The 26439-nt window shown below is 42.6% G+C and overlaps 1 protein-coding gene across 1 annotated transcript in view; it reads left to right on the forward strand.

Moving 5' to 3' along the window:
* LOC306966772 (partitioning defective 3 homolog) overlaps positions 1 to 26439 on the forward strand; it is a gene marked incomplete at both ends in the record, with an annotated part of 118324 nt that overhangs the window by 87858 nt on the left and 4027 nt on the right. The window contains 4 exons of the mRNA XM_079561590.1: positions 3260 to 3704; positions 11238 to 11383; positions 16524 to 16568; positions 26140 to 26370. Coding sequence (XP_079417716.1) covers positions 3260 to 3704; positions 11238 to 11383; positions 16524 to 16568; positions 26140 to 26370 — 867 coding nt within the window. The remainder of the gene's footprint in view (positions 1 to 3259; positions 3705 to 11237; positions 11384 to 16523; positions 16569 to 26139; positions 26371 to 26439) is intronic.

The following is a 26439-nucleotide window of genomic DNA, read 5'->3' on the forward strand; positions in this document are numbered from 1 at the left end:
ATTGGGCAAGACACTTCTGTATTTCTTATGAAGAGTTAAGAGTAAGTATTAGACATGATGCACTGGGAGAGTTAGGGCCGGGTCATAATCTTAAACAAACTCCGGTGAGAGTCTGTAAACTTCTCCCTGAGCGCGTTCCTGCAGGCGCCGCAGATGAGAGCGGCGTCACGTGGAGCGTATCAGCGTGAGATTATTCCAAAGAGAAGGAATGTTTGAGATATTCCACTGGAGACAGAACACAGTCTTTATGTTTCTGCTTCGCTCGCTCTGTGTTTTAGACATTGGACGCCATTGTGCGACTTTAACCAGCGCCGTGCTGCTCCAGATTAGCCTCCAGGAACTCCCACAGTGTCTTTGTGTCATTCTGAAACAGTGTTTAACCCCTTAACTCCCACCTGAACCGAGCATGTTTTCTCCAGTTTGGCTTTACCCCAGTCCAAAAGCTCCTGGAAAAAAGGTGAGAAAATAGTGACAAAACTGAGACGAAAACAATGATGGAAATGTGACAAAAAGGGAGTAAACATTGACAAAAAAGTGACGAAAAATTGATGAAAAAATGACAAAAATGTGACAAAAAATATCCAAAAAAAAAAAAAAAAAAAAAAAAAAGTGACACAAATGTGATAAAAATTGACAAAAAAATGACAAAAATTTGATGAAAAATGTATGATTTTTTTTAAATATGTGACAAAAAATGACAAAAATGTAAAAAAAACAAAAATATGACCAAAATGTCACAGAAAAATGACAAAAATTTGATAAAAAAATAATTTAAAAAATGTAAAAAAAATGACAAAAATGTAACAAAAAAATGACAAAAATGTGACAAAATGTGATAAAAAAAAATACAAATAAATTACAAACAAATTACAAAAAATGTGACAAAAATGTGATAAAAATTTATGAAAAAATGGCAAAAATGTGACCAAAAAATGACAAAAAAATGACAAAAATATGACAAAAATGTGACAAGAAAATGACAAAAATTTGATAAAAAATGTATGAAAAACAAAAATGTGACAAAATGTGACAAAAAAACGACAAAAATGGACAAAGAATGTGACAAAAATGTGATAAAAATTGACAAAAAAATGACAAAAAAATGACAAAAATGTGACAAAATGTGACAAAAAAAACAAAACAAAAATGTGACAAAAAATGACCAAAATGTAAACAAAAAAATGACAACAATTTGATAAAAGAATTTAGGAAAAAAATGTAAACAAAAATGTGACAAAAAACGACAAAAAATGGACAAAAAATGTGACAAAAAAATGACTAAAATTTGATACAAAATTTATGAAAAAAATGTAAACAAAAATGTGACAAAATGTGACCAAAAAAAAACAAAAAATGGACAAAAAATGTGACAAAAACGTGACGAAAAATGACAAAGGCGGGAGTTACGAGGTTAAAGTGATCTAAGCGAGTCCAGTGATTTAGTGCAGGCCGGGGTTCCCCAAACGCTCCAGCTCTCGACCCCGGAGCACAATGCCATCCTTGTTAAAATGGCATTCACAAAGATCTCCCCTTCGCTTCTGGTTTCCTGGTTTCCGTGTCAGGAGTCCATGTGTTTTCATTGTTTTTCCGCTCAAGTGTAAAGATTCTCAGCTTTGGTGCGATTTGTCGTTTCTATAATGTTTATCACACTCCCCCTCGCTGTGAAGACGTGTGACGATGGAAGCCTCTCGGTGGCGCCGGTCGCCGTTGGAAACCGAGCGGCGTCAGACACGTCAACAAAGCGGTTTTGCCTCGAGCCTGAAGGGAAAGGTTTGAGCTGCTGTAACGTTACGGCGACTGACAGTGGAGACGCCATTACTGCAGAGGAGAAACAGGAGGTTTCTGCAGAGAGTCTTACATTATGGAAAAACACGAGGTTCTGTCATGTTTACTCTTAACCTCTTAACCCCCACCTGAACATGTTTACTCCTGTTCTCCAAATCCTCCCAATCTAAAAGCTTCTTCAAAATTGCGAAAAAAAATCCAGCAAATAAGTGACAGAAATCCAGCAAAAAATTGACAAAAATCCAGCAAAAAAGTGACAAAAATCCAGCAAAAAAGTGACAAAAATCCAGCAAAAAAGTGACAAAAATCCAGCAAAAAAGCTACAAAAATCCAGCAAAAAATGACAAAAATCCAACAAAAAAGTGACAAAAATCCAGCAAAAAAGTGACAAAAATCCAGCAAAAAAGTGACAAAAATCCAGCAAAAAAGTGACAAAAATCCAGCAAAAAAGTGACAAAAATCCAGCAAAAAAGTGACAAATATCCAGCAAAAAAGTGACAGAAATCCAGCAAAAAAATGACAAAAATCCAGCAAAAAAATGTCAAAAATCCAGCAAAAAAGTGACAAAAATCCAGCAAAAAAAGACAAAAATCCAGAAAAAAAAGACAAAAATCCAGAAAAAAAGACAAAAATCCAGAAAAAAAAGACAAAAATCCAGAAAAAAAGACAAAAATCCAGAAAAAAAATTACAAAAATCCAACAAAAAAAACACAGAAATCCAACAAAAAAGTGACAGAAATCCAGCAAAAAAATGACAAAAATCCAGCAAAAAAGTGACAAAAATCCAGCAAAAAAAGACAAAAATCCAGCAAAAAAAGACAAAAGTGCCACAAAATGGCGACAAAAACGAGAAGAAAATGAGGATGTAAATTGACAAAAAGTGACAAAAATCCAGCAAAAAAAGACAAAAATCCAGCAAAAAAACCACAAAAATCCAGCAAAAAAAGACAAAAATCCAGCAAAAAAGACACAAAAATCCAGCAAAAAAATTACAAAAATCCAGCAAAAAAGTGACAGAAATCCAACAAAAAAAACACAAAAATCCAACAAAAAAGTGACAGAAATCCAGCAAAAAAAATTACAAAAATCCAGCAAAAAAATGACAAAAATCCAGCAAAAAAGTGACAAAAATCCAGCAAAAAAGTGACAAAAATCCAGCAAAAAAAGACAAAAGTGCCACAAAATGGCGACAAAAAACGAGAAGAAAATGAGGATGTAAATTGACAAAAAGTGACAAAAATCCAGCAAAAAAGCGACAAAAATCCAACAAAAAAGTAACAAAAGTGCCACAAAATAGCGACAAAATGAGGATGTAAATTGACCAAAATGACAAAACAAGGTTGGTTAAACAAGTGAACAGAGAGTTTTCTGTTGTTTCTTTTCCGTATGCAGTGATTTTGACCAAAGTGAATGTTTCCTGTGACCCTCTGAGCCGACGGTCTTTCATGATTATTGTTTTGTGTGTTTGTTTCAGCGAATTACCATCTGTCCCCGACGGTGAACATGCCTCAGGACGACACTGTGCTGATCGAAGACGACCGGCCGCCGCTGCTGCCCCTCTCCGACCACTCCTCCTCCAGCTCCCACGACGAGGGCGGGTACTCGGCCCAGGACAGGCTGCACGAGGGCGGGTACTCGGCCCAGGACAGGCTGCACGAGGGCGGGTACTCGGCTCAGGATAGGCTGCAAGATGGCGGATACTCGGCCCACGAAAGACTGCACGATGGCGGATACTCGGCCCAGGACAGGCTGCACGAGGGCGGGTACTCGGCCCAGGACAGGCTGAACGATGGCGGATACTCGGCCCAGGACAGGCTGCACGAGGGCGTGTTCGTGACCGGAGACGGGCTGCATGACATGGGGTACAGCGGAGAGGCGGTGCCCCCGTGGGCCCAGGAGCTCCCCAGCCAACCAGACAGGTACTCCCACACTCACAGCAGTGATGCCTTTAATGTCATTATGCTACTTTTGGAAAGGTCCTATACTTATCCATTTTCAGATGACGCTAAACTCTCTCTGGATTATTATTCCTCATCAAGTCCTCTATGTGTTTACGTATGTTTTTCTTCAATTTACTGTAGAAATCCTGAGAAATTTTGAGGACAAAGTGCCCACAACTCACTAGTCATGACCCAAAATGCCAAATATGCTACTTTCGGGAAGAGATTGGACAGAACTGTTTTGAGATGAAACAAAATCCTCACTGGATTAACATTCTCTCTCATTCCCAACTTAATCTCATCAAACTTTACAGTGACCATCCTGAGAAAACGTGGGGACAAAATGCCAACAATGGTCACTGTAATCACTGCCCAAAATGTCACATGTGCTACTTTTGGAAAGGGTTTGTGATGATGTCTTTGGAGATCACACAAAACTCTCATTGTATTATTATTCCTCATCAAGTCCTCTAGGTGTTTACATCATTTTAATTCAATTTCACTGTGGAAATCCTGAGAAAACTTGAGGACAAAATGCCAACAATCGTTACTAGTCATCACCTAAAATGCCATATGTGCTGCTTTTGGGAACAGATTGGACAGAACTGTTTTAAGGTTAAACAAAACTCTCTCTGGATTATTATTCCTCATTATATCCACTAAGTGTGTACATCATTCCAACCAATTTTACTGTGGAAATCCTAAGAAAATTGGAGGACAAAATGCCCACCAGCCACTGTAATGCTACTTCTGGAAAGAGCTTATCATGATGCCTTCAGAGATGAAACAAAACTCTCTCTGGATTATTATTCCTCATCATGTCCACTATGTGTTTACATCATTTTTTATTACATGTACTGTAGAAATCCTGAGAAAACTTGAGGACAAAACAGCTACAATTGTCACTAGTCATCACCTAAAATGCCATATATGCTACTTTTGGGAACAGATTGGAGCGATCCCCTTTAGGTGACACAAAACTCTCTCTGGATTATTATTCCTCATTATATCCACTAACTGTGTACTTCATTCCAACCAATTTTACTGTGGAAATCCTGAGAAAATTGGAGGACAAAATGCCTACAGCCACGTTAATGCTACTTCTGGAAAGATCTTATGATGCCTTCAGAGATGAAACAAAACTCTATCTGGATTATTACTCCTCATCGTGTCCACTATGTGTTTACATCATTTTAATTCAATTTACTGTAGAAATCCTGAGAAAATTTTGAGGACAAAATACCTACAATTGTCTCTAGTCGTCACCTAAAACGCCATATATGCTGCTTTTGGGAACAGATTGAGCAGAACTGTTTTAAGGTGAAACCAAACTCTCTCTGGATTATTATTCCTCATTATATCCACTAGCTGTGTACTTCATTCCAACCAATTTTACTTTGGAAATCCTGAGAAAATTGGAGCACAAAATGCCTACAGTCATTGTAATGCTACTTCTGGAAAGAGTTTATCATGATGCCTTCAGAGATGAAACAAAACTCTCACTGGATTATTATTCCTCATCAAGTCCACTATGTGTTTACATCATTTTTTATTACATTTACTGTAGAAATCCTGAGAAAACTTGAGGACAAAACACCTACAATTGTCACTAGTCGTCACCTAAAATGCCATATATGCTACTTTTGGGAACAGATTGGACAGAACCGTTTTAAGGTGAAACAAAACTCTCTCTGGATTATTATTCCTCAGCATGTGCACCACATCTGGACTTAATTTCAAACAATTTCTCTGTGGAAATCTTCAGAAAATTGCCAACCATTCCCTACAATTGTCACTGTAATCACTGCCCAAAATGTCACATGTGCTACTTTTGGAAAGGGTTTATGATGATGTCTTTGGAGATCGAACACATTCTCTTTGGATTATTATTCCTCATCATGTCCACTATGTGTTTACATCATTTTTTATTAAATTTCACTGTGGAAATCCTGAGAAAATTGGAGGACAAGATGCCAACAATTGTCACGAGTCATCACCTAAAATGCCATATGTGCTACTTTTGGGAACAGATTGGACAGAACCGTTTTGAGATGAAACAAAAACCTCACTGGATTATTATTCTATGTCATTCCTAGTACATGTGAACTTAATCTCATCAAGCTTTACTGTGGAAATCCTGAGAAAATTTTGAGGACAAAATACCTACAATTGTCTCTAGTCATCACCTAAAACGCCATATGTGCTGCTTTTGGGAACAGATTGGACAAAACTGTTTTAAGGTGAAACAAAACTCTCTCTGGATTATTATTCCTCATCAAGTCCACTATGTGTTTACATCATTTTTTATTAAATATACTGTGGAAATCCTGAGAAAACTTGAGGACAAAATACCTACAATTTGTACTAGTCGTCACCTAAAATGCCATATGTGCTACTTTTGGGAACAGATTGGACAGAACTGTTTTAAGGTGAAACAAAACTCTCTCTGGATTATTATTCCTCACATTTTCCTTGACCTGTGTGCGTAAGTTCAACCAATTTCACTGTGGAAATCCTGAGAAAAGTTTAGGTAAAAAAAAAGTCACTGTAATCATTACCCAAAAGGCCATATATGTTAGTTTTGGAAAGAGATTGGAGCGATCCCCTTTTAGGTGACACAAAACTCTATCTGGATTATTATTCCTCATCAAGTCCACTATGTGTTTACATCATGTTTTATTAAATTTACTGTGGAAATGCTGAGAAAATTGGAGGACAAATGCCTACAATTGTCACTAGTCGTCACCTAAAATGCCATACATGCTACTTTTGGGAACAGATTGGACAAAACCGTTTTAAGGTGAAACAAAACTCTATCTGGATTTTTATTCTTAATTTTATCTACTATGTTTTCACTTAGTTTCAACAAATTCTGCTGAAAAAACCCTGAGAAAATTCCAATGGAAAGTGCCATCAGCCGTGACTGTAGGTGATCCACAGTGCGATACAGGGCTGGGCACCGTTCGTTTGTTTTCCGATACCACTACTTTAACAATACCTGCTTTTCGGTACCGGTGCCTTAACGGTACTTTTTTCGATACCTGTGTTATTTTAATTGAGTTAAAATAATGTGCAGGAAAAGTCTGGTTCAGGAGGAAGTCCAAACATCAGAAAACAGGAGCAGCAGCGTCACCTGGAACTTCATGTTTTGAGCAGAATTCCCACTAAAGCCGTGATAAAAAGAGAGAAAGGACATTATTGCCTAAAGCTAAAGCTAAAGCTAAAGGTAAAGCTAAAGGTAAAGGTAAAGGTAAAGCTAAAGGTAAAGCTAAAGCTAAAGCGAAAGGTAAAGCTAAAGGTAAAGCTAAAGCTAAAGCTAAAGGCAAAGCTAAAGCCCATGTGTTTCTTGTTGTCACTGCTTTTCTCTTTGTCTAAAAGTCTAGTTTCTTATTCAGTCCAGGTTCAGTCCTGGTTTAGTCCTGGTTTAGCCCTGGTTTAGTCCTGGTTTAGTCCTGGTTTAGTCCTGGTTTAGCCCTGGTTTAGTCCTGGTTTAGTCCTGGTTTAGTCCTGGTTTAGCCCTGGTTTAGTCCTGGTTTAGTCCTGGTTTAGTCCTGGTTTAGTCCTGGTTTAGTCCTGGTTTAGCCCTGGTTTAGTCCTGGTTATGTCCTGGTTTAGTCCTGGTTTAGTCCTGGTTTAGCCCTGGTTTAGTCCTGGTTCAGTCCTGGTTTAGTCCTGGTTTAGTCCTGGTTTAGCCCTGGTTTAGTCCTGGTTTAGTCCTGGTTTAGTCCTGGTTTAGTCCTGGTTTAGCCCTGGTTTAACCCTGGTTTAGTCCTGGTTTAGTCCTGGTTATGTCCTGGTTTAGTCCTGGTTCAGTCCTGGTTTAGCCCTGGTTTAGTCCTGGTTATGTCCTGGTTTAGTCCTGGTTTAGTCCTGGTTTAGTCCTGGTTCAGTCCTGGTTTAGCCCTGGTTTAGTCCTGGTTTAGTCCTGGTTCAGTCCTGGTTTAGCCCTGGTTTAGTCCTGGTTTAGTCCTGGTTTAGTCCTGGTTTAGCCCTGGTTTAGTCCTGGTTTAGTCCTGGTTTAGTCCTGGTTTAGTCCTGGTTTAGCCCTGGTTTAGTCCTGGTTTAGTCCTGGTTATGTCCTGGTTTAGTCCTGGTTTAGTCCTGGTTTAGCCCTGGTTTAGTCCTGGCTTAGTCCTGGTTTAGTCCTGGTTTAGTCCTGGTTTAGCCCTGGTTTAGTCCTGGTTTAGTCCTGGTTATGTCCTGGTTTAGTCCTGGTTTAGTCCTGGTTTAGTCCTGGTTTAGTCCTGGTTTAGCCCTGGTTTAGCCCTGGTTTAACCCTGGTTTAGTCCTGGCTTAGTCCTGGTTTAGTCCTTGTTTAACCCTGGTTTAGTCCTGGCTTAGTCCTGGTTATGTCCTGGTTTAGTCCTGGTTTAGTCCTGGTTATGTCCTGGTTTAGTCCTGGTTTAGTCCTGGTTTAGTCCTGGTTTAGTCCTGGTTTAGTCCTGGTTTAGTCCTGGTTCAGTCCTGGTTTAGTCCTGGTTTAGTCCTGGTTTAGTCCTGGTTCAGTCCTGGTTTAGTCCTGGTTTAGTCCTGGTTTAGCCCTGGTTTAGTCCTGGTTTAGTCCTGGTTATGTCCTGGTTTAGTCCTGGTTTAGTCCTGGTTTAGTCCTGGTTTAGCCCTGGTTTAGCCCTGGTTTAACCCTGGTTTAGTCCTGGCTTAGTCCTGGTTTAGTCCTTGTTTAACCCTGGTTTAGTCCTGGCTTAGTCCTGGTTTAGTCCTGGTTATGTCCTGGTTTAGTCCTGGTTATGTCCTGGTTTAGTCCTGGTTTAGTCCTGGTTTAGTCCTGGTTTAGTCCTGGTTTAGTCCTGGTTATGTCCTGGTTTAGTCCTGGTTTAGTCCTGGTTATGTCCTGGTTTAGTCCTGGTTTAGTCCTGGTTTAGTCCTGGTTTAGTCCTGGTTTAGCCCTGGTTTAGTCCTGGTTTAGTCCTGGTTTAGTCCTGGTTTAGTCCTGGTTTAGTCCTGGTTTAGTCCTGGTTTAGGCCTGGTTTAGCCCTGGTTTAGCCCTGGTTTAACCCTGGTTTAGTCCTGGTTTAGTCCTGGTTATGTCCTGGTTTAGTCCTGGTTCAGTCCTGGTTTAGCCCTGGTTTAGTCCTGGTTATGTCCTGGTTTAGTCCTGGTTTAGTCCTGGTTTAGTCCTGGTTCAGTCCTGGTTTAGCCCTGGTTTAGTCCTGGTTTAGTCCTGGTTCAGTCCTGGTTTAGCCCTGGTTTAGTCCTGGTTTAGTCCTGGTTTAGTCCTGGTTTAGTCCTGGTTCAGTCCTGGTTTAGTCCTGGTTTAGTCCTGGTTCAGTCCTGGTTTAGTCCTGGTTTAGTCCTGGTTTAGCCCTGGTTTAGTCCTGGTTTAGTCCTGGTTATGTCCTGGTTTAGTCCTGGTTTAGTCCTGGTTTAGCCCTGGTTTAGTCCTGGCTTAGTCCTGGTTTAGTCCTGGTTATGTCCTGGTTTAGTCCTGGTTTAGTCCTGGTTTAGTCCTGGTTTAGCCCTGGTTTAGCCCTGGTTTAACCCTGGTTTAGTCCTGGCTTAGTCCTGGTTTAGTCCTTGTTTAACCCTGGTTTAGTCCTGGCTTAGTCCTGGTTTAGTCCTGGTTATGTCCTGGTTTAGTCCTGGTTATGTCCTGGTTTAGTCCTGGTTTAGTCCTGGTTTAGTCCTGGTTTAGTCCTGGTTTAGTCCTGGTTATGTCCTGGTTTAGTCCTGGTTTAGTCCTGGTTATGTCCTGGTTTAGTCCTGGTTTAGTCCTGGTTTAGTCCTGGTTTAGTCCTGGTTTAGCCCTGGTTTAGTCCTGGTTTAGTCCTGGTTTAGTCCTGGTTTAGTCCTGGTTTAGTCCTGGTTTAGTCCTGGTTTAGGCCTGGTTTAGCCCTGGTTTAGCCCTGGTTTAACCCTGGTTTAGTCCTGGTTTAGTCCTGGTTATGTCCTGGTTTAGTCCTGGTTCAGTCCTGGTTTAGCCCTGGTTTAGTCCTGGTTATGTCCTGGTTTAGTCCTGGTTTAGTCCTGGTTTAGTCCTGGTTCAGTCCTGGTTTAGCCCTGGTTTAGTCCTGGTTTAGTCCTGGTTCAGTCCTGGTTTAGCCCTGGTTTAGTCCTGGTTTAGTCCTGGTTTAGTCCTGGTTTAGCCCTGGTTTAGTCCTGGTTTAGTCCTGGTTTAGTCCTGGTTTAGTCCTGGTTTAGCCCTGGTTTAGCCCTGGTTTAGTCCTGGCTTAGTCCTGGTTTAGTCCTGGTTATGTCCTGGTTTAGTCCTGGTTTAGTCCTGGTTTAGTCCTGGTTTAGCCCTGGTTTAGCCCTGGTTTAGTCCTGGTTTAGTCCTTGTTTAGTCCTTGTTTAGTCCTGGTTTAGTCCTGGTTTAGTCCTTGTTTAGTCCTGGTTTAGTCCTGGTTTAACCCTGGTTTAGTCCTGGCTTAGTCCTGGTTTAGTCCTTGTTTAGACCTGGTTTAGTCCTGGCTTAGTCCTGGTTTAGTCCTGGTTTAGTCCTGGTTTAGCCCTGGTTTAGCCCTGGTTTAGCCCTGGTTTAGTCCTGGTTTAGTCCTGGTTTAGCCCTGGTTTAGTCCTGGTTTAGTCCTGGTTTAGTCCTGGTTTAGCCCTGGTTTAGCCCTGGTTTAGCCCTGGTTTAGTCCTGGTTTAGTCCTGGTTTAGACCTGGTTTAGTCCTGGTTTAGCCCTGGTTTAGCCCTGGTTTAGTCCTGGTTTAGTCCTGGTTTAGTCCTGGTTTAGTCCTGGTTTAGTCCTGGTTTAGCCCTGGTTTGGTCCTGGTTTAGTCCTGGTTTAGTCCTGGTTTAGCCCTGGTTTAGCCCTGGTTTAGCCCTGGTTTAGTCCTGGTTTAGTCCTGGTTTAGACTGAAGTCTGAGTAAGTCACAGCTTTGCTTCTGCATTTGTGCTGAAGCTGCTCATGAGTTCAGGCGTTTTTAGACTCACTGTGGATCATTTATTGACGTTTGGAGAGAAAAAGAACCGAAAATTAGCACCGAAAAAAAAAAAAGTTTTTCGATACCGCCCCCTACAGGAGCTTTTCGGTCGGTACCAAGTAGGAACTGTTTAACGGTACCCAGCCCTAGTGCCATATTTATGCTCCTTTTGCAAATCATTCATCATTTCATTGGCTTTTTTCTCAAATGTTATCTTTTAAAAACAAATAAAGGACATATATCATTTATCTTTTATTTATTTATTTATGTATAAACCAGGCTCTATATCTGTGACATAAGTGTCCATAGTTCCTGCTATAGCTGAAAGTTCCCGATCCTGTAGTCTTGGAGCTGCCCCTGCTGTGCCGTCTCCACACATAATGTGCTCGGTTTGTTGTTTGCTTTAGGGGACAGTCATTTTGTTTTCTTTTCTTCCCAGACAGTCTGAGTTTCCTGCAGCGCTTCATGTTCTTCTGTGTTCCGCTGATACTGTTGTTTTCCGTCATGTTTGTCTCTGTTGTTGGGCGCTCCGGGCTCTGATCAGACGCCGCCCTCGTCCTCCTCCTCGTCCTCCTCCTCGTCCTCCTCGTGTGAAATACTCCTGACCTGTTTGTTCTCTCGCTCAGCGCGCTGGGAGCCGACGAGCCCGACGCCGCCTTCCACCGCGAGGGCTTCGGGCGCCAGAGCATGTCGGAGAAACGCACCAAGCAGTTCAGCGACGCCGCGCAGCTGGAGATCATCAAGACGCGCAAGTCCAAGAGCATGGACCTGGGTAGGACCACCAGCAGATCCTCCTTCTCTCTTCACACTCACGCTCATCGACACGGAACAGTTAAAGCCACACTGCGGAACAATCCAGACCATTTTCCATGATATCTGTAGCATCACAGTGTGTTCAGTGTTATATCTGTGGACTCAGGCTGAGGCTCGTTTGAAAGCTGAGACTCTCAGCTCTCCGTAGGTGGAAACGGTTTAGTTCTACGAGTCTCGGTTCCTGAGAAATCTGAGCTAAACAGAGGCTAGTTTGATCAAAATCACAGATTGTTTTACTAGAAAAGGAGATAATGTGTCTTTTATGAAACACTCTAGTTTCTGATTAACTCCTCTCTCTCCCCTTAGTTTTTTTTCTGTTTTTGGCATATTTTTTGCGATATATATTGTGCAGCCCTAGTTATATATTATATGTACAGTGCCTCTCGTGAGTATTCATACACCTTGAACTTTTGCACATTTTGTCATGTTTACAACCCTAAACATAAAGATTTTATTTTTATTTTTTTACTGAACGTTCACACACAAGTAACAGACGACTGTGAAGTGAAAGCAAAATGATACATGATTCGGTTATTTTTCAAAAAATAGAAAACTGAAAAGTGGGACTTGCATAAGTATTCATACAGCATGAATGAATACTTTGTGGAACCCCCTTTTACTGCAATAACAGCACAAGTCTCTTGAGGTTTGACTCTACAAGGTTTGCACATGTAGAGACTGACATTTTAGCTCATTCCTCTTTACAAAACAACTCAAGCTCTGTCACATTAGAAGGAGAGCGTTTGTGAACAGCAGTTTTCAATTCTTTCCACAGATTTTAAATAGGATTTAGGTCAGGACTTTGACTGGGCCATTCTAACACATTAATATGTTTTTATTGAACCATTCCATTGTAGATTTATCTTTGTGTTTAGGGTCATTGTCCTGCTGAAGGTGAATCTCCGCCCCAGCCTCAGTTCTCTTGTGACTCCAGCAGGTTTTCCTCCAAAATTTCCCCATATTTGGCTCCATCCATCTTCACAACTATTCTTACAATCTCCCCAGTCCCCGCTGAGGAAAAGCAGCCCCACAGCATGATGCTCCCCCCCGTATATCTGACACTGGGGATGGTGCACTCAGGACCATGAGCAGTGTCAGGTTTGCTCCATACATAACGTTTGTCTCATCTGACCAAAGCACCTTCTTCCACATGGAGCTGTGTCCTCCATGTGACTTCTAGCAAACTTCAAACGGGATTTCTCATGGCCTCCTTTCAATAATGTCTTTCTTCTTCCACTCGTCCATGAAGGCCAGATTTGTGTAGATACGACTTATAGTTGTCCCATGTACAGTTTCCCCCAGCTCAGCGGCAGGACTTCAGCTCCTCCAGAGTTATCATGGGGCACTTGGTTGTATTTCTGACCAGTGCTCTCCTTGTTCAGTTTGTTAGTTTAGGTGAACGATCACGCCTTGGTAAGTCTGCAGTGGTGCTTGAACAGTTGCTCCGGGAGATGTTTAAATCTTGGGAGATCTTTGTATAACTTAACGCTGCTTTAAACTTCTCCACAGCTTTATCCCTGACCTCTCTGGTGCTCCTGGACCTTCATGATGTTGTTTAGTGACCAACACACTCCGACCACAGCTCTGAGGGCCTAAAAGAACAGCTGAAATTATACTGAGAGTAGATTACACACAGGTGCCTCTATTTAACCGGCCAAGGTGTGAACATTCTGGAGTCATGAGGAATGTTTTAAAGGCAATTTAATGCACTCAGAAAATGCTGTATAAATACTTATGCACGCCCCACTTTTCACTTTTCTATTTTTTGAAAAATAACGGAATCATGTATCATTTTGCTTTCACTTCACAGTTGTCTGTTACTTGTGTGTGAACGTTCAGTAAAAAAAATCAAAATAAAATCTTTATGTTTAGGGTTGTAAACATGACAAAATGTGCAAAAGTTCAAGGTGTATGAATACTTTCGAGAGGCACTGTATGTTGGGATTTGCTTCTGCAGCGTCCAAGCATCCAGAGTTAGATCTTGTTCAGGTCCACGCCGGTAACTATGGCAACTGTCATAATAATGATGTCATTCCTGGGCCAGTTCACATAAAACATAAAACAAAACCTGTCAAAAAGGTTAAAGTCTGTTCGGAGGCTCCGCAGTGTGGCTTTAACGTTACTCTCGTCTCCTGTGACTCAGATCCACCTGCAAAAGAGTTTCATTAAATATTCCAGTGTTGTCTTTCCCGCCTGGAGCTGGTTCCAGAAAACAGCTCCTCCACGTTCCTGTTGATTCTTCCTCTAATGAACGTCTCAGAGGCGCATTATTAACAGAATAACCACCATTACTGTGTCTGACTCTGACTCACTGCTTCACACACTCGTCACATGACCCTGAAACACTGGTCACATGACCCTGAAACACGCATGGCCCCGGGCAGTGCTTCTCAAACTGTGGGGCTGGGCTGAAGGCCACACGCTGCAGGTGAAGGTGGAGATATCAGGCGTGAGCTTTATCTGCACTGCAAAAAGTGGATTCTAAGCAAGTAAAACATGTCCCACTTTAAGAAATAAGTTCTTCTTTTTTCCCTAAAAAGTAATAATGTTTTGTGTAGCAAAGTTTTCTTGAGAAAAAAAATCTTGTTTTAGGAAATAAAATCCAGCCATTTCTTGTTCAGATAAATTTGCTAAAAACATGATAATTTTTCTCGTAACAAGAAAGAAAAACTTTTTGAATCTTCTTCAGTTTTAGACAAAGAAAAACTAACACAACAACTCTTAATGTAAGAACTGATTCTCACAGAGAGAAAATACATTTCATTCTTTAAAGTGGGCGGCTCGGTGGCACAGCGGTTAGAGCCTCAGCTTCACAGCTCGAAGGTCCTGGGTTCGATTCCCACCAGGACGGGGCCTTTCTGTGTGGAGCATGTTCTCCCCGTGTCTGCAACTAAAAACATGTACAATAGGTGAACCCTCCAACAGGTGATTCTGACCATCAGCCTGGCTCCACATCATGGAGACGGGTCCCTGGGTAATACTTTCCTTAAATATTAGTATTTATTAAGAACATCTTGCTCAAAAATGTGTTTAATTTAGAACATTTTACTTAAATCAAGCAACATTTAAGTAAAATACCCCAAATTTTTTCACTAAATAAGAATGTTTTCCTTAAATTAATCCATTTTCTGACATTTTGCTTAATTCTAGTTATTTATTTGCTTAAATCTAATGTTTCTTTCTTGTTTTATGATGAGAAAAATATTCTAGAAAAAAGAATTCTTAGCAAGAAAAAAAAGCTGACCCCATTGGCAGAATTTTTTCCTTAAAACAAGACAAACTGTCTTATTTTAAGATGTTTTTCCTTGTTTTTAGTCGGGCACTTTTTGCAGTGTGGTGGATGATTCTGGATCTTCTCAGAGCTGGTTTACTCACAGGCACCGTGTCATAATGATTAATCAGGTTCTGGTTTGTGATGTTCCTGATGTTCCTGATGTTCCTGAGAGAGCGTGTCATCAGAGCCTGTCCTTTCATAGTGATTCATTATCAGTGTTTTCAGAGGAATCACAGTTTTCTCTTTAAACAGGACGAGTCAGAGGGAAAGGCCTGAACCAGAGAAGTTTATTTCATTATTATTGTAATACGGCCTAAACAAAGGCGGCTTTGAGTAGTTTTAGAAACAAGTCAGACTTTATCTATGATGTAAAACGCAACCGCGAGTAGGGCGGGGCTTAACCTCTTAACTCCCACCTGAACAGAGCACATTTTCTCCAGTTTGGCTTTACCCCAATCCAAAAGCTTCTGGAAAAAAGGTGAGAAAATAGCAACAAAACTGAGACGAAAACAATGATGGAAATGTGACAAAAAAGTGAGAAAATATTGATGAAAAAGAGGCAAAAATGTCACAAAAAATGGACTAAAAATTGACAAAAAAATGACAAAAATGTGACAAAAAAATGAAAAAAAATGGATGAAAAATGACAAAAAAATGACCAAAAAAAATGACAAAAATTTGATTCAAAAATGACAAAAAAATGACAAAAAAATGACAAAAAAAAAAAAAAAAAAAATGATGAAAAAATGACAAAATGTGACAAAAATGTGATTAAAAAAATGACAAAAATTTGATTCAAAAAATGACCAGAAAATGACAAGAAAATGTCAAAAAATGACAAAAATTTGATAAAAAAAAATGACGAAAAAATGAAAAAAAATGTGACAAAAAAATGACAAAAAATGACCAAAAAAAGCCAGTTTGGCTTTACCCCAATCCAAAAGCTTCTGGAAAAAAGCTGTGAAAATAGCAACAGAACTGAGACGAAAACATTGATGGAAATGTGACAAAAAAGTGAGAAAACATTGACAAAAAAGTGGCAAAAATGAGACAAAAATGTGAAGAAATTTGACCAAAAAAATGACAAAAATTGGACAAAAAATGGACGAAAAAATGACAAAAATTTGACAAAAAATGACAAAAAAAAATGACAAAAAATGACAAAATGTGACAAAAATTTGATAAAAAATGACAAAAAAAAGAAAAAAAAAAAGAAAAAAAATTGATGAAAAAATGATGAAAATGTGACAAAAATTTGATTCAAAAAAATGACAAAAAAATGACAAAAAATGACAAAAAAATGACAAAATGTGACAAAAATTTGATAAAAATTGAACAATTTCATTCTAAGATTATAAATACTGTCTAATAACCATCATTAGGCTCTTTCATTTCAATACCAGCTTAATTGTTTATATTGTGAGACATATAGTCCGGTGGGCGTGACTGACGGACGACATCAGCCTTTCCTGCTACACGTGGATACCAAACATGTCAGTATTTATGAATGAAGACTTCAAAGTAGTCGACAACACTAGAAACAAATCTCAGCGTTGACCTGCAGCGTCTCGGCCCTGGGTTAGATCCTGGTCTTGGTTTAGTCCCGGTTTAGTCCTTTTCCTGGGTGAAAGCTCTGACCCCCACTGCCCTCGTCTGTGACTCACCTCCTGTTTGCACTGAATGACCGTCGCATGTGGAATGAAACTAACTCTGCCCGATCCTGTGTCTCCTCTGTCCTCTGTCCTCGTCTCCTCTGTCCTCGTCTCCTCTGTCCTCGTCTCCTCTGTCCTCGTCTCCTCTGTCCTCGTCTCCTCTCCTGTAACAGTGGCCGATGAGATTAACCTGAGGCGTCGCCCTGACACTGTCTCAGGTAAGCCCCGCCCCTCGTCCTCTCCTCTGTCTGCCTCTTGTTTTAGTGTGACCTGATCCTGGAGTTGAACCCGTGGCTCTGCTCCGCGCTGCCCCCTGCAGTCCGAGCTCGGTCTGCGGTGACAGTGATGGATGTTCTCTTTCTCTCTCTCGCTAAGATGAACTCGTCCTCAGATGTTTAGTCCCCGCGGTCCCAGATCCGGCTCTGAGCTCCGATAAATGTGTCAGGACAGAAACGCAGACGTGAAAACAGCCTTAAAGGAGAGGTCTGCCCTTAAAGGAGAGGTCTGCCCTTAAAGGAGAGGTCTTCCCTTAAAGGAGAGGTCTGCCTTCACGTGAAAACAGCCTTAAAGGAGAGGTCTGCCTTTACGTGAAAACAGCCTTAAAGGAGAGGTCTGCCTTTACGTGCCTTAACCCCTTAACTCCCGCCTGAACCGAGCACATTTTCTCAAGTTTGGCTTTACCCCAATCCTAAAGCTTCTGGAAAAAAGGTGAGAAAATAGCAACAAAACTGAGGCGAAAACAATGATGGAAATGTGACAAAAAAGTGACGAAAAATGTATGAAAAAATAAAAAAATGTGACAAAAAAATGGCAAAAAATGACCCAAAAATGGACCAAAAAAGGACAAAAAATAATGACAAAAAAGGACAAAAATTTAATAAAAAATTGACGAAAAAACAGACAAAAACATGACAAAAAATGTGATAAAAATTTGAAAAAAAATGACAAAAATTAAAAAAATTAAATAAAAAATGTGACAAGAAAATGACAAAAATATGGAAAAAAAATGACAAAAACGTGAAAAAAATGACACAAATCTGATACAGAATTGACATGACGTGAGGAAAAAGATCCTCTCGGTTCAGTGGGAGTTAAGAGGTCAAAGGGGAGGTCTGCCTTTACGTGCCTTAACCCCTTAACTCCCACCTGAACCGAGCGCATTTTCTCCAGTTTGGCTTTACCCCAATCCAAAAGCTTCTGGAAAAAAGCTGTGAAAATAGCAACAGAACTGAGATGAAAACATTGATGGAAATGTGACAAAAAAAGTGAGAAAACATTGACAAAAAAGTGGCAAAAATGAGGAAAAAAATGTGACAAAAAATGACAAACAAAAAAAAATGTGAGAAAAATTTGACAGAAAAATTTAAAAATGTGATAAAAAAAATGACAAAAACGTGAAAAAAATGACAAAAATCTGATACAAAATTGACAAAAATGAGGCAAACACCCAACAAAAAAATGATGGAAAAAAAATCTTATGACGTGAGGAAAAAGATCCTCTCGGTTCAGGCGGGAGTTAAGAGGTTAAAGGGGAGGTCTGCCTTCATGTGGAAACAGCCTCAGCCTTAAAGGAGAGGTCTGCCTTTACGTGAAGGGGCTGCAGTCTCAGCCTGGCTTGAGATTATTTTTAATCTCTAAATAATCGATCTCTGCCAGTCTTTGTTTATGTGTAGCTTTAACACAATCCACAAAATCAAGCCCTCTTTCCCTTTATGACCACTCGGGCTGCGACCATATATGGCAATAACCGTTTTTCCCAAGTATCAACACTTTATTAAAGCATCGATACTTTCAGCACTTTGTAAATGTAATAAGGAACAGTTAAAACATTAGCATTAGCAGAGAAAAGTCGTTTACTTCAGGCGACAATGGTGAGGTTCTTGGGATTCGGGCGATGATGAAGCTCGGCCTCCGTGATGCTAACCAGCCTCCCCCCCCCTGCTTTACAGGCTCAACACTTCAGAAACAGAGCAGCATTTGGTTCATAATGTTGGACACGTCACTGTTACATACTTAAAGTGACAGTCTGTAAGTTTGTAAAGTGAGCAGTGAAAGTGTAAAGGAAAATCCTCCCCCTTTTTCACCAGAAAGCTCCTGAGAAGCGGAGAACTCTCTCTCTATATTTTTATCTAGAGCTCTCATAATGTACTGTACACACTGTAGTGCAGGGGGAGGCTAGTTAGCATCGGGGAGGCTAGTTTCATCATCGCCCAAACCCACTAGGTCAGTGCTAGATCGTATCGGAGGGACGGTCTGCTGTGAGTTTGTATAGATCTATATATAGTTGGTTTGTCTAAAAATACAAATAATCCTAATCCGAACCCTAATCCTTAAAGTTAACCCCTTAACTCCCACCTGAACCGAGCACATTTTCTCCAGTTTGGCTTTACCCCAATCCAAAAGCTTCTGGAAAGAAGGTGTGAAAACAGCAATAAAACAATGATGGAAATGTGACAAAAAAGTGAGAAAACATCGACAAAAAAATGACGAAAAATGTGTTAAAAAGTGGCAAAAATGGACAAAAAAATGTCAAAAATGTGACAAAAAATTGATTAAAAATTGACGAAAAACGGACGAAAAAATGAAAAAAATGTGACCAAAAAATTACAAAAATGTGACAAAAAGTGACAAAAAAGTGACAAAAAATTGATGAAAAATTGATGAAAAAATGACGAAAAAATGACAAAAATGTGACAAAAAAATGATTAAAAATGGACAAAAAAATGGACAAAAAATGTCAAAAATGTGACAAAAAAAATGATTAAAAATTGACGAAAAATTGACGAAAAAATGACAAAAATGTGATAAAAAATTACAAAAAAAGTTTAAAAAATGAGTTGAATACCCAACAAAAAAATGTTGGAAAGAAAAATGTGATGACGTGAGGAAAAAGATCCTCTCGGTTCATGCGGGAGTTAAGAGCTTAACCATTTCCCTGGCCCTAACCTTCATTTGTGTCATGATATCTCACGTTTTCACAGCAGACTGTCCCTCCGGAGCAGACGATCTAGCGCTAACCAACCCACTATTGTCGCCTTAAGTAAACGACTTTTTTCTGCTAATGCTAATGTTTTACATCAGTGGTTCTCCAGCGGTTCGGCTTCAGGAGGTCCGACCCAGCTGAGAATCACTGTATTTGTGACCCAAGTGGGAAGTTCTGCCAGGAAATGTATTAAAATGACACTATTTCTCAGGTACTTTATCAGTGCTTTATCTCTTATTGGCATAATAATATTTCTCAAAATCATGTTGAGGGCCAGAGGTTCTGTGTGGAGGGCCGGATTTGGCCCCTGGGCCTGGTGTTGCTGCTTTACTGGGTCCATACAAACTTCAATGAAACAAATACAGATGAAGAAATATAAAAGATCAATCAATATCAATGATCCATCTTCTTCCACTTGTTGCCGGGTCGTGGGGGCAGCTGTTGGATCTGCCCAAATCACAAACACCTGCCCCAGACCCCAGACTCTGTGGGTCCTGCCGCTCCGAGCTGAGCCGGTCCTGCTGAGCACATTTGGATGCGCCTCCGTCTGCCTCCTCTCTCTGCACAAACACAGCTTTTCGGAGTCACTTCCTCCTGACATTATGTAAGTGTGAGTCACGCCGATCCACCTGCGGCTCGGCTCCACAAAGCCCTGATCGCTGACAGAATCCTGGAGCCCGTCCCGGACCCAAACCGGGACTGAACCAGAGCGCCGCTCCTCAGGCTCGCCGGGGGTTTCTCTGCTCGTCGCTCCCATCTGTTTCACACCTTCAGTTTAGCGCCTTCACACCCGGCAGCTCTATTCCTGCTCCGACAACGCCGCCGTTTAACCTCCGTCTCTCCAACGCCGCCGCCGCCGTCCCGACACCGCCAGTACTGACATGAGAACATCAGCGAGGCCCGGCGCCGCACAGGCTGGTGGGGATTATTCTGAAGAAAGAGCTTTTGTCTGGGATGTTCTGAGGGACAGGTGTCGCTGCTGGAACTCTGGTCCCACCAGGCCCAGATCCAGGTGGAACCAGGACTAAAGCAGGTCTAAAGAGACTCCAAATGGACCTAAATGTGTCCCATCAGGCCCAGATCAAGGTCGAACCAGGTCTAAAGCAGGTCTAAAGAGACTCTGAATGGACCTAAATGTGTCCCAGGCCCAGATCCAGGTGGAACCAGGACTAAAGCGGGTCTAAAGAGACTCCAAATGGACCTAAATGTGTCCAGGCCCAGATCCAGGTGGAACCAGGACTAAAGCGGGTCTAAAGAGACTCTGAATGGACCTAAATGTGTCCCAGGCCCAGATCCAGGTCGAACCAGGACTAAAGCAGGTCTAAAGAGACTCTGAATGGACCTAAATGTGTCCCAGGCCCAGATCCAGGTGGAACCAGGACTAAAGCAGGTCTAAAGAGACTCCAAATGGACCTAAATGTGTCCCACCAGGTCCAGATCCAGGTGGAACCAGGACTAAAGCAGGACTAAAGAGACTCCAAATGGACCTAAATGTGTCCAGGCCCAGATCCAGGTGGAACCAGGACTAAAGCGGGTCTAAAGAGACTCCAAATGGACCTAAATGTGTCCCACCAGGCCCAGATCCAGGTGGAACCAGGACTAAAGAGACTCCAAATGGACCTAAATGTGTCCCAGGCCCAGATCCAGGTGGAACAAGGACTAAAGAGACTCCAAATGGACCTAAATGTGTCCCACCAGGCCCAGATCCAGGTGGAACCAGGACTAAAGCAGGTCTAAAGAGACTCCAAATGGACCTAAATGTGTCCCACCAGGCCCAGATCCAGGTGGAACCAGGACTAAAGAGACTCCAAATGGACCTAAATATGTCCCACCAGGCCCAGATCCAGGTGGAACCAGGACTAAAGCAGGTCTAAAGAGACTCCGAATGGACCTAAATATGTCCCACCAGGCCCAGATCAAGGTCCAACCACGACTAAAGAGACTCTGAATGGACCTAAATGTGTCCCAGGCCAAGATCCAGGTGGAACCAGGACTAAAGCAGGTCTAAAGAGACTCTGAATGGACCTAAATGTGTCCCAGGCCCAGATCCAGGTGGAACCAGGACTAAAGAGGTTCCAAATGGACCTAAATGTGTCCCACCAGGCCCAGATCCATGTGGAACCGGGACTAAAGCAGGTCTAAAGAGACTCCAAATGGACCTAAATGTGTCCCACCAGGCCCAGATCCATGTGGAACCGGGACTAAAGCAGGTCTAAAGAGACTCCAAATGGACCTAAATGTGTCCCAGGCCTAGATCCAGGTGGAACCAGGACTAAAGAGACTCCAAATGGACCTAAATGTGTCCCACCAGGCCCAGATCCAGGTAAACCGGGACTAAAGCAGGTCTAAAGAGACTCTGAATGGACCTAAATGTGTCCCAGGCCCAGATCCAGGTGGAACCAGGACTAAAGCAGGTCTAAAGAGACTCCAAATGGACCTAAGTGTGTCCCACCAGGCCCAGATCCAGGTGGAACCAGGACTAAAGCAGGTCTAAAGAGACTCCAAATGGACCTAAGTGTGTCCCACCAGGCCCAGATCCAGGTGGAACCAGGACTAAAGAGACTCCAAATGGACCTAAATGTGTCCCACCAGGCCTAGATCCAGGTGGAACCAGGACTAAAGCAGGTCTAAAGAGACTCCAAATGGACCTAAATGTGTCCCAGGCCTAGATCCAGGTGGAACCAGGACTAAAGAGACTCCAAATGGACCTAAACGTGTCCCACCAGGCCCAGATCAAGGTCCAACCACGACTAAAGAGACTCTGAATGGACCTAAATGTGTCCCAGGCCAAGATCCAGGTGGAACCAGGACTAAAGCAGGTCTAAAGAGACTCTGAATGGACCTAAATGTGTCCCAGGCCCAGATCCATGTGGAACCGGGACTAAAGCAGGTCTAAAGAGACTCCAAATGGACCTAAATGTGTCCCAGGCCTAGATCCAGGTGGAACCAGGACTAAAGAGACTCCAAATGGACCTAAATGTGTCCCACCAGGCCCAGATCCAGGTGGAACCAGGACTAAAGCAGGTCTAAAGAAACTCCAAATGGACCTAAATGTGTCCCACCAGGCCCAGATCCAGGTGGAACCGGGACTAAAGCAGGTCTAAAGAGACTCTGAATGGACCTAAATGTGTCCCAGGCCCAGATCCAGGTGGAACCAGGACTAAAGCGGGTCTAAAGAGACTCCAAATGGACCTAAATGTGTCCAGGCCCAGATCCAGGTGGAACCAGGACTAAAGCGGGTCTAAAGAGACTCCAAATGGACCTGAATGTGTCCCAGGCCCAGATCTAGGTGGAGCCAGGACTAAAGCAGGACTAAAGAGACTCCAAATGGACCTAAATGTGTCCCAGGCCCAGATCTAGGTGGAGCCAGGACTAAAGCAGGACTAAAGAGACTCCAAATGGACCTAAATGTGTCCCAGGCCCAGATCTAGGTGGAGCCAGGACTAAAGCAGGTCTAAAGAGACTCCAAATGGACCTAAATGTGTCCCAGGCACAGATCCAGGTGGAACCAGGACTAAAGAGACTCCAAATGGACCTAAATGTGTCCCAGGCCCAGATCCAGGTGGAACCAGGACTAACCAGGTCTAAAGAGACTCCAAATGGACCTAAATGTGTCCCAGGCCCAGATCCAGGTGGAACCAGGACTAAAGCAGGACTAAAGAGGCTCCAAATGGACCTAAATGTGTCCCACCAGGCCCAGATCCAGGTGGAACCAGGACTAAAGCGGGTCTAAAGAGACTCCAAATGGACCTAAATGTGTCCCAGGCCCAGATCCAGGTGGAACAAGGACTAAAGCAGGTCTAAAGAGACTCCAAATGGACCTAAATGTGTCCCAGGCCCAGATCCAGGTGGAACAAGGACTAAAGCAGGTCTAAAGAGGCTCCAAATGGACCTGATTGTGTCCCACCAGGTCCAGATCCAGGTGGAACCAGGACTAAAGCAGGTCTAAAGAAACTCCAAATGGACCTAAATGTGTCCCACCAGGTCCAGATCCAGGTGGAACCAGGACTAAAGCAGGTCTAAAGAAACTCCAAATGGACCTAAATGTGTCCCACCAGGTCCAGATCCAGGGCGAACCAGGACTAACCAGGTCTAAAGAGACTCTGAATGGACCTAAATGTGTCCCACCAGGCCCAGATCCAGGTGGAACCAGGACTAAAGCAGGTCTAAAGAGACTCCAAATGGAACTGAATGTGTCCCAGGCCCAGATCCAGGTGGAACCAGGACTAAAGCAGGTCTAAAGAGACTCCAAATGGACCTAAATGTGTCCCAGGCCCAGATCCAGGTGGAACCAGGACTAAAGAGACTCCAAATGGACCTAAATGTGTCCCACCAGGCCCAGATCCAGGTCGAACCAGGACTAAAGCGGGTCTAAAGAGACTCCGAATGGACCTGAATGTGTCCCAGGCCCAGATCCAGGTGGAACCAGGACTAAAGCGGGTCTAAAGAGACTCCAAATGGACCTGAATGTGTCCAGACCCAGATCCAGGTGGAACCAGGACTAAAGCGGGTCTAAAGAGACTCCAGATGGACCTAAATGTGTCCAGGCCCAGATCCAGGTAAACTGGGACTAAAGCAGGTCTAAAGAGACTCCGAATGGACCTAAATGTGTCCCAGGCCCAGATCCAGGTGGAACCAGGACTAAAGCAGGTCTAAAGAGACTCCGAATGGACCTAAATGTGTCCCACCAGGCCCAGATCCAGATGGAACCAGGACTAAAGCGGGTCTAAAGAGACTCCAAATGGACCTGAATGTGTCCCACTCGGCTGGTGACCAAAGCTCGGAGGCGTCTCCAGGAGGTGGGGGCGTTCCTAGGAGGACTCAGGCAAACCTATCCCTAAAATGGCCGCCATCAGAGTTTTTACAGATTACTCAAAAACACGTGAATGTGCCAAGGCAACACTTCAGCCATGTTTTTAATGAGGGAATGACAGAATAACATGATGGAAAGCTTGAAAAAGTCCATTTTGTATAACACCCCCCCTTTAAAGGTAATATTCCCGGTTTGTTTACTTCCTGTCACTCGTGGTTATCGCACGCGCTCAGTTCGAATCACCGAAACACGGCTTTAATTACAGGAGTACATGTCCGAGAGTCGGGGGGAGAGGGAGAGAGAGAGAGGGAGAGAGGGAGAGAGGGGAGGGCAGGAATACATATCTGAGAGAGGGGGAGAGAGGGGGGAGAGAGAGGGGGAGAGAAAAGAAGAGGACGGGAATAAACATCCACGAGAGTATGAGAGAGGGGGGAGAGAGATGGGAGAGAATACGACAGGAATAAATATCCGCAGGAGGTGAGAGGAGAGGGGGAGTGAGCAGAGAGGGGAGTCAGGAGCGAGGGGGGAGTCAGCCGAGGGGGGGGGGGGGGCAGGCTGCTGGTGGCGTGTGGGAGGCTCTGCTGCCGACACACAGGAGCTTGTTATTTGTGAATTCGTAAAAATGCAGGTTTTTTTTTACCCGTGGATTCAGAAAGTTGTCTTGTTTCTGCGACTCGTTCTGAAGCTTCAGTTTGAGGACGACGTGTTTCTCCAGCTCCTGCTTCTGTGCGGTGATGAAAAGTACGACTCTGGGGGGGGGGGGCCAAAGCTGGTGTCGGTCCAGCTTAGACTGATGGTGTTGGGGGGTCGAGAGTCGCTCCCCTTTTAGAGTCTAATTAGTTATAACATCATCCTCCATTTTGTGCACCTATGGTTCCTGGTAACTTGGAAAAGTGCATTGGAGCCGCTCGTGATTACAGCTTATGAACTCGGAGACGTCCAGACTGCTCCGAGCTCGGATACATCCTCCCAGTGGAGGAGCAGCGAATGTTTAACCTCTTAGCTCCCGCCTGAACCGAGAGGATCTTTTTCCTCACGTCAACAGATTTTTTTTCCATCATTTCTTTGTTGGGTGTTCAACTCATTTTTGTAACTTCTCTGTCATGTTTTTGTCATTTTTTTGTCAAATTTTTTATCACATTTTTGTATTTTTTTTGTCAATTTTTTTGTCATTTTTTTTCATTTTATCGTCAATTTTTTATCAATTTTTTTTCCATTTTTTTGTCAATTTTTTTTGTCATTTTTTGTCATTTTTTCAGATTTTTTTCATTTTATCGTTAATTTTTTAATCAAATTTTTGTCATTTTTTGTCACAGTTTTGTCACATTTTTGTAATTTTTTTGTCAATTTTTTATCAATTTTGTGTCCATTTTTTGTCATATTTTTGTAATTTTTTTCCAATTTTTTTCCGATCTTTTTCCGATTTTTCCCCGATTTTTTTCCGATTTTTTTTCCGATTTTTTCAGATTTTTGTCATTTTATCGTCAATTTTTGATCAAATTTTTGTCACATTTTTGTAATTCTTGTGTCATCTTTTTGGTCATATTTTTGTCATTTTTTTCTTCAATTTTTTTTCAATTGTGACATTTTTCCCACTTTTTCACCAATTTTCCGTCACTTTTTTCTCACATTTCCATCATTGTTTTCGTCTCAGTTTTGTTGCTATTTTCTCACCTTTTTTCACAGAAGCTTTTGGATTGGGGTAAAGCCAAACTGGAGAAAATGTGCTCGGTTCAGGTGGAAAACCGCTGCATCAGTCACTGTTGTCCCGGCTTCAACATCACGTTATGTCACATGTTTTATTCGATCTGGTTTGAGACACTTTCATATAACGTTAGCATCTTTCGCTAACTGTTGTAGCATTAGCCGTTTTGTAGCATACGAGTTTATCCACCTGGAGGCTCTAGTTACCTTATGTTATGTTATAAACGTTTGACTGTAGCTAACGTCCGCTGTGCTTCCTCCTCCTCCTCCTCTTCTTCTTCTACCTCAGGCTCGTCGCGGGACGTGGGGCCGGCGCTGGGTCTGAAGAAGTCCAGCTCTCTGGAGAGTCTGCAGACCGCCGTCGCCGAGGCAACGCTCAACGGCGACGTGCCCTTCCACAGGCCCCGCCCACGCATCATCCGGGGGCGGGGCTGCAACGAGAGCTTCCGCGCCGCCATCGACAAGAGCTACGACAGGGCGCCCCCTGCTGCCGAGGAGGACGACGAGGGCATGGAGACGCGTAAGGGGCTTAGATCTCTGACTGTGGGAGTTTAGAGGATCCAGGAGGGGCAGCAGGTGTAGTCCCCCT

Source organism: Gobius niger, assembly GCF_951799975.1.
Source record: "Gobius niger genome assembly, chromosome: 8".
Classification (NCBI taxonomy): Eukaryota; Metazoa; Chordata; class Actinopteri; order Gobiiformes; family Gobiidae; genus Gobius; species Gobius niger.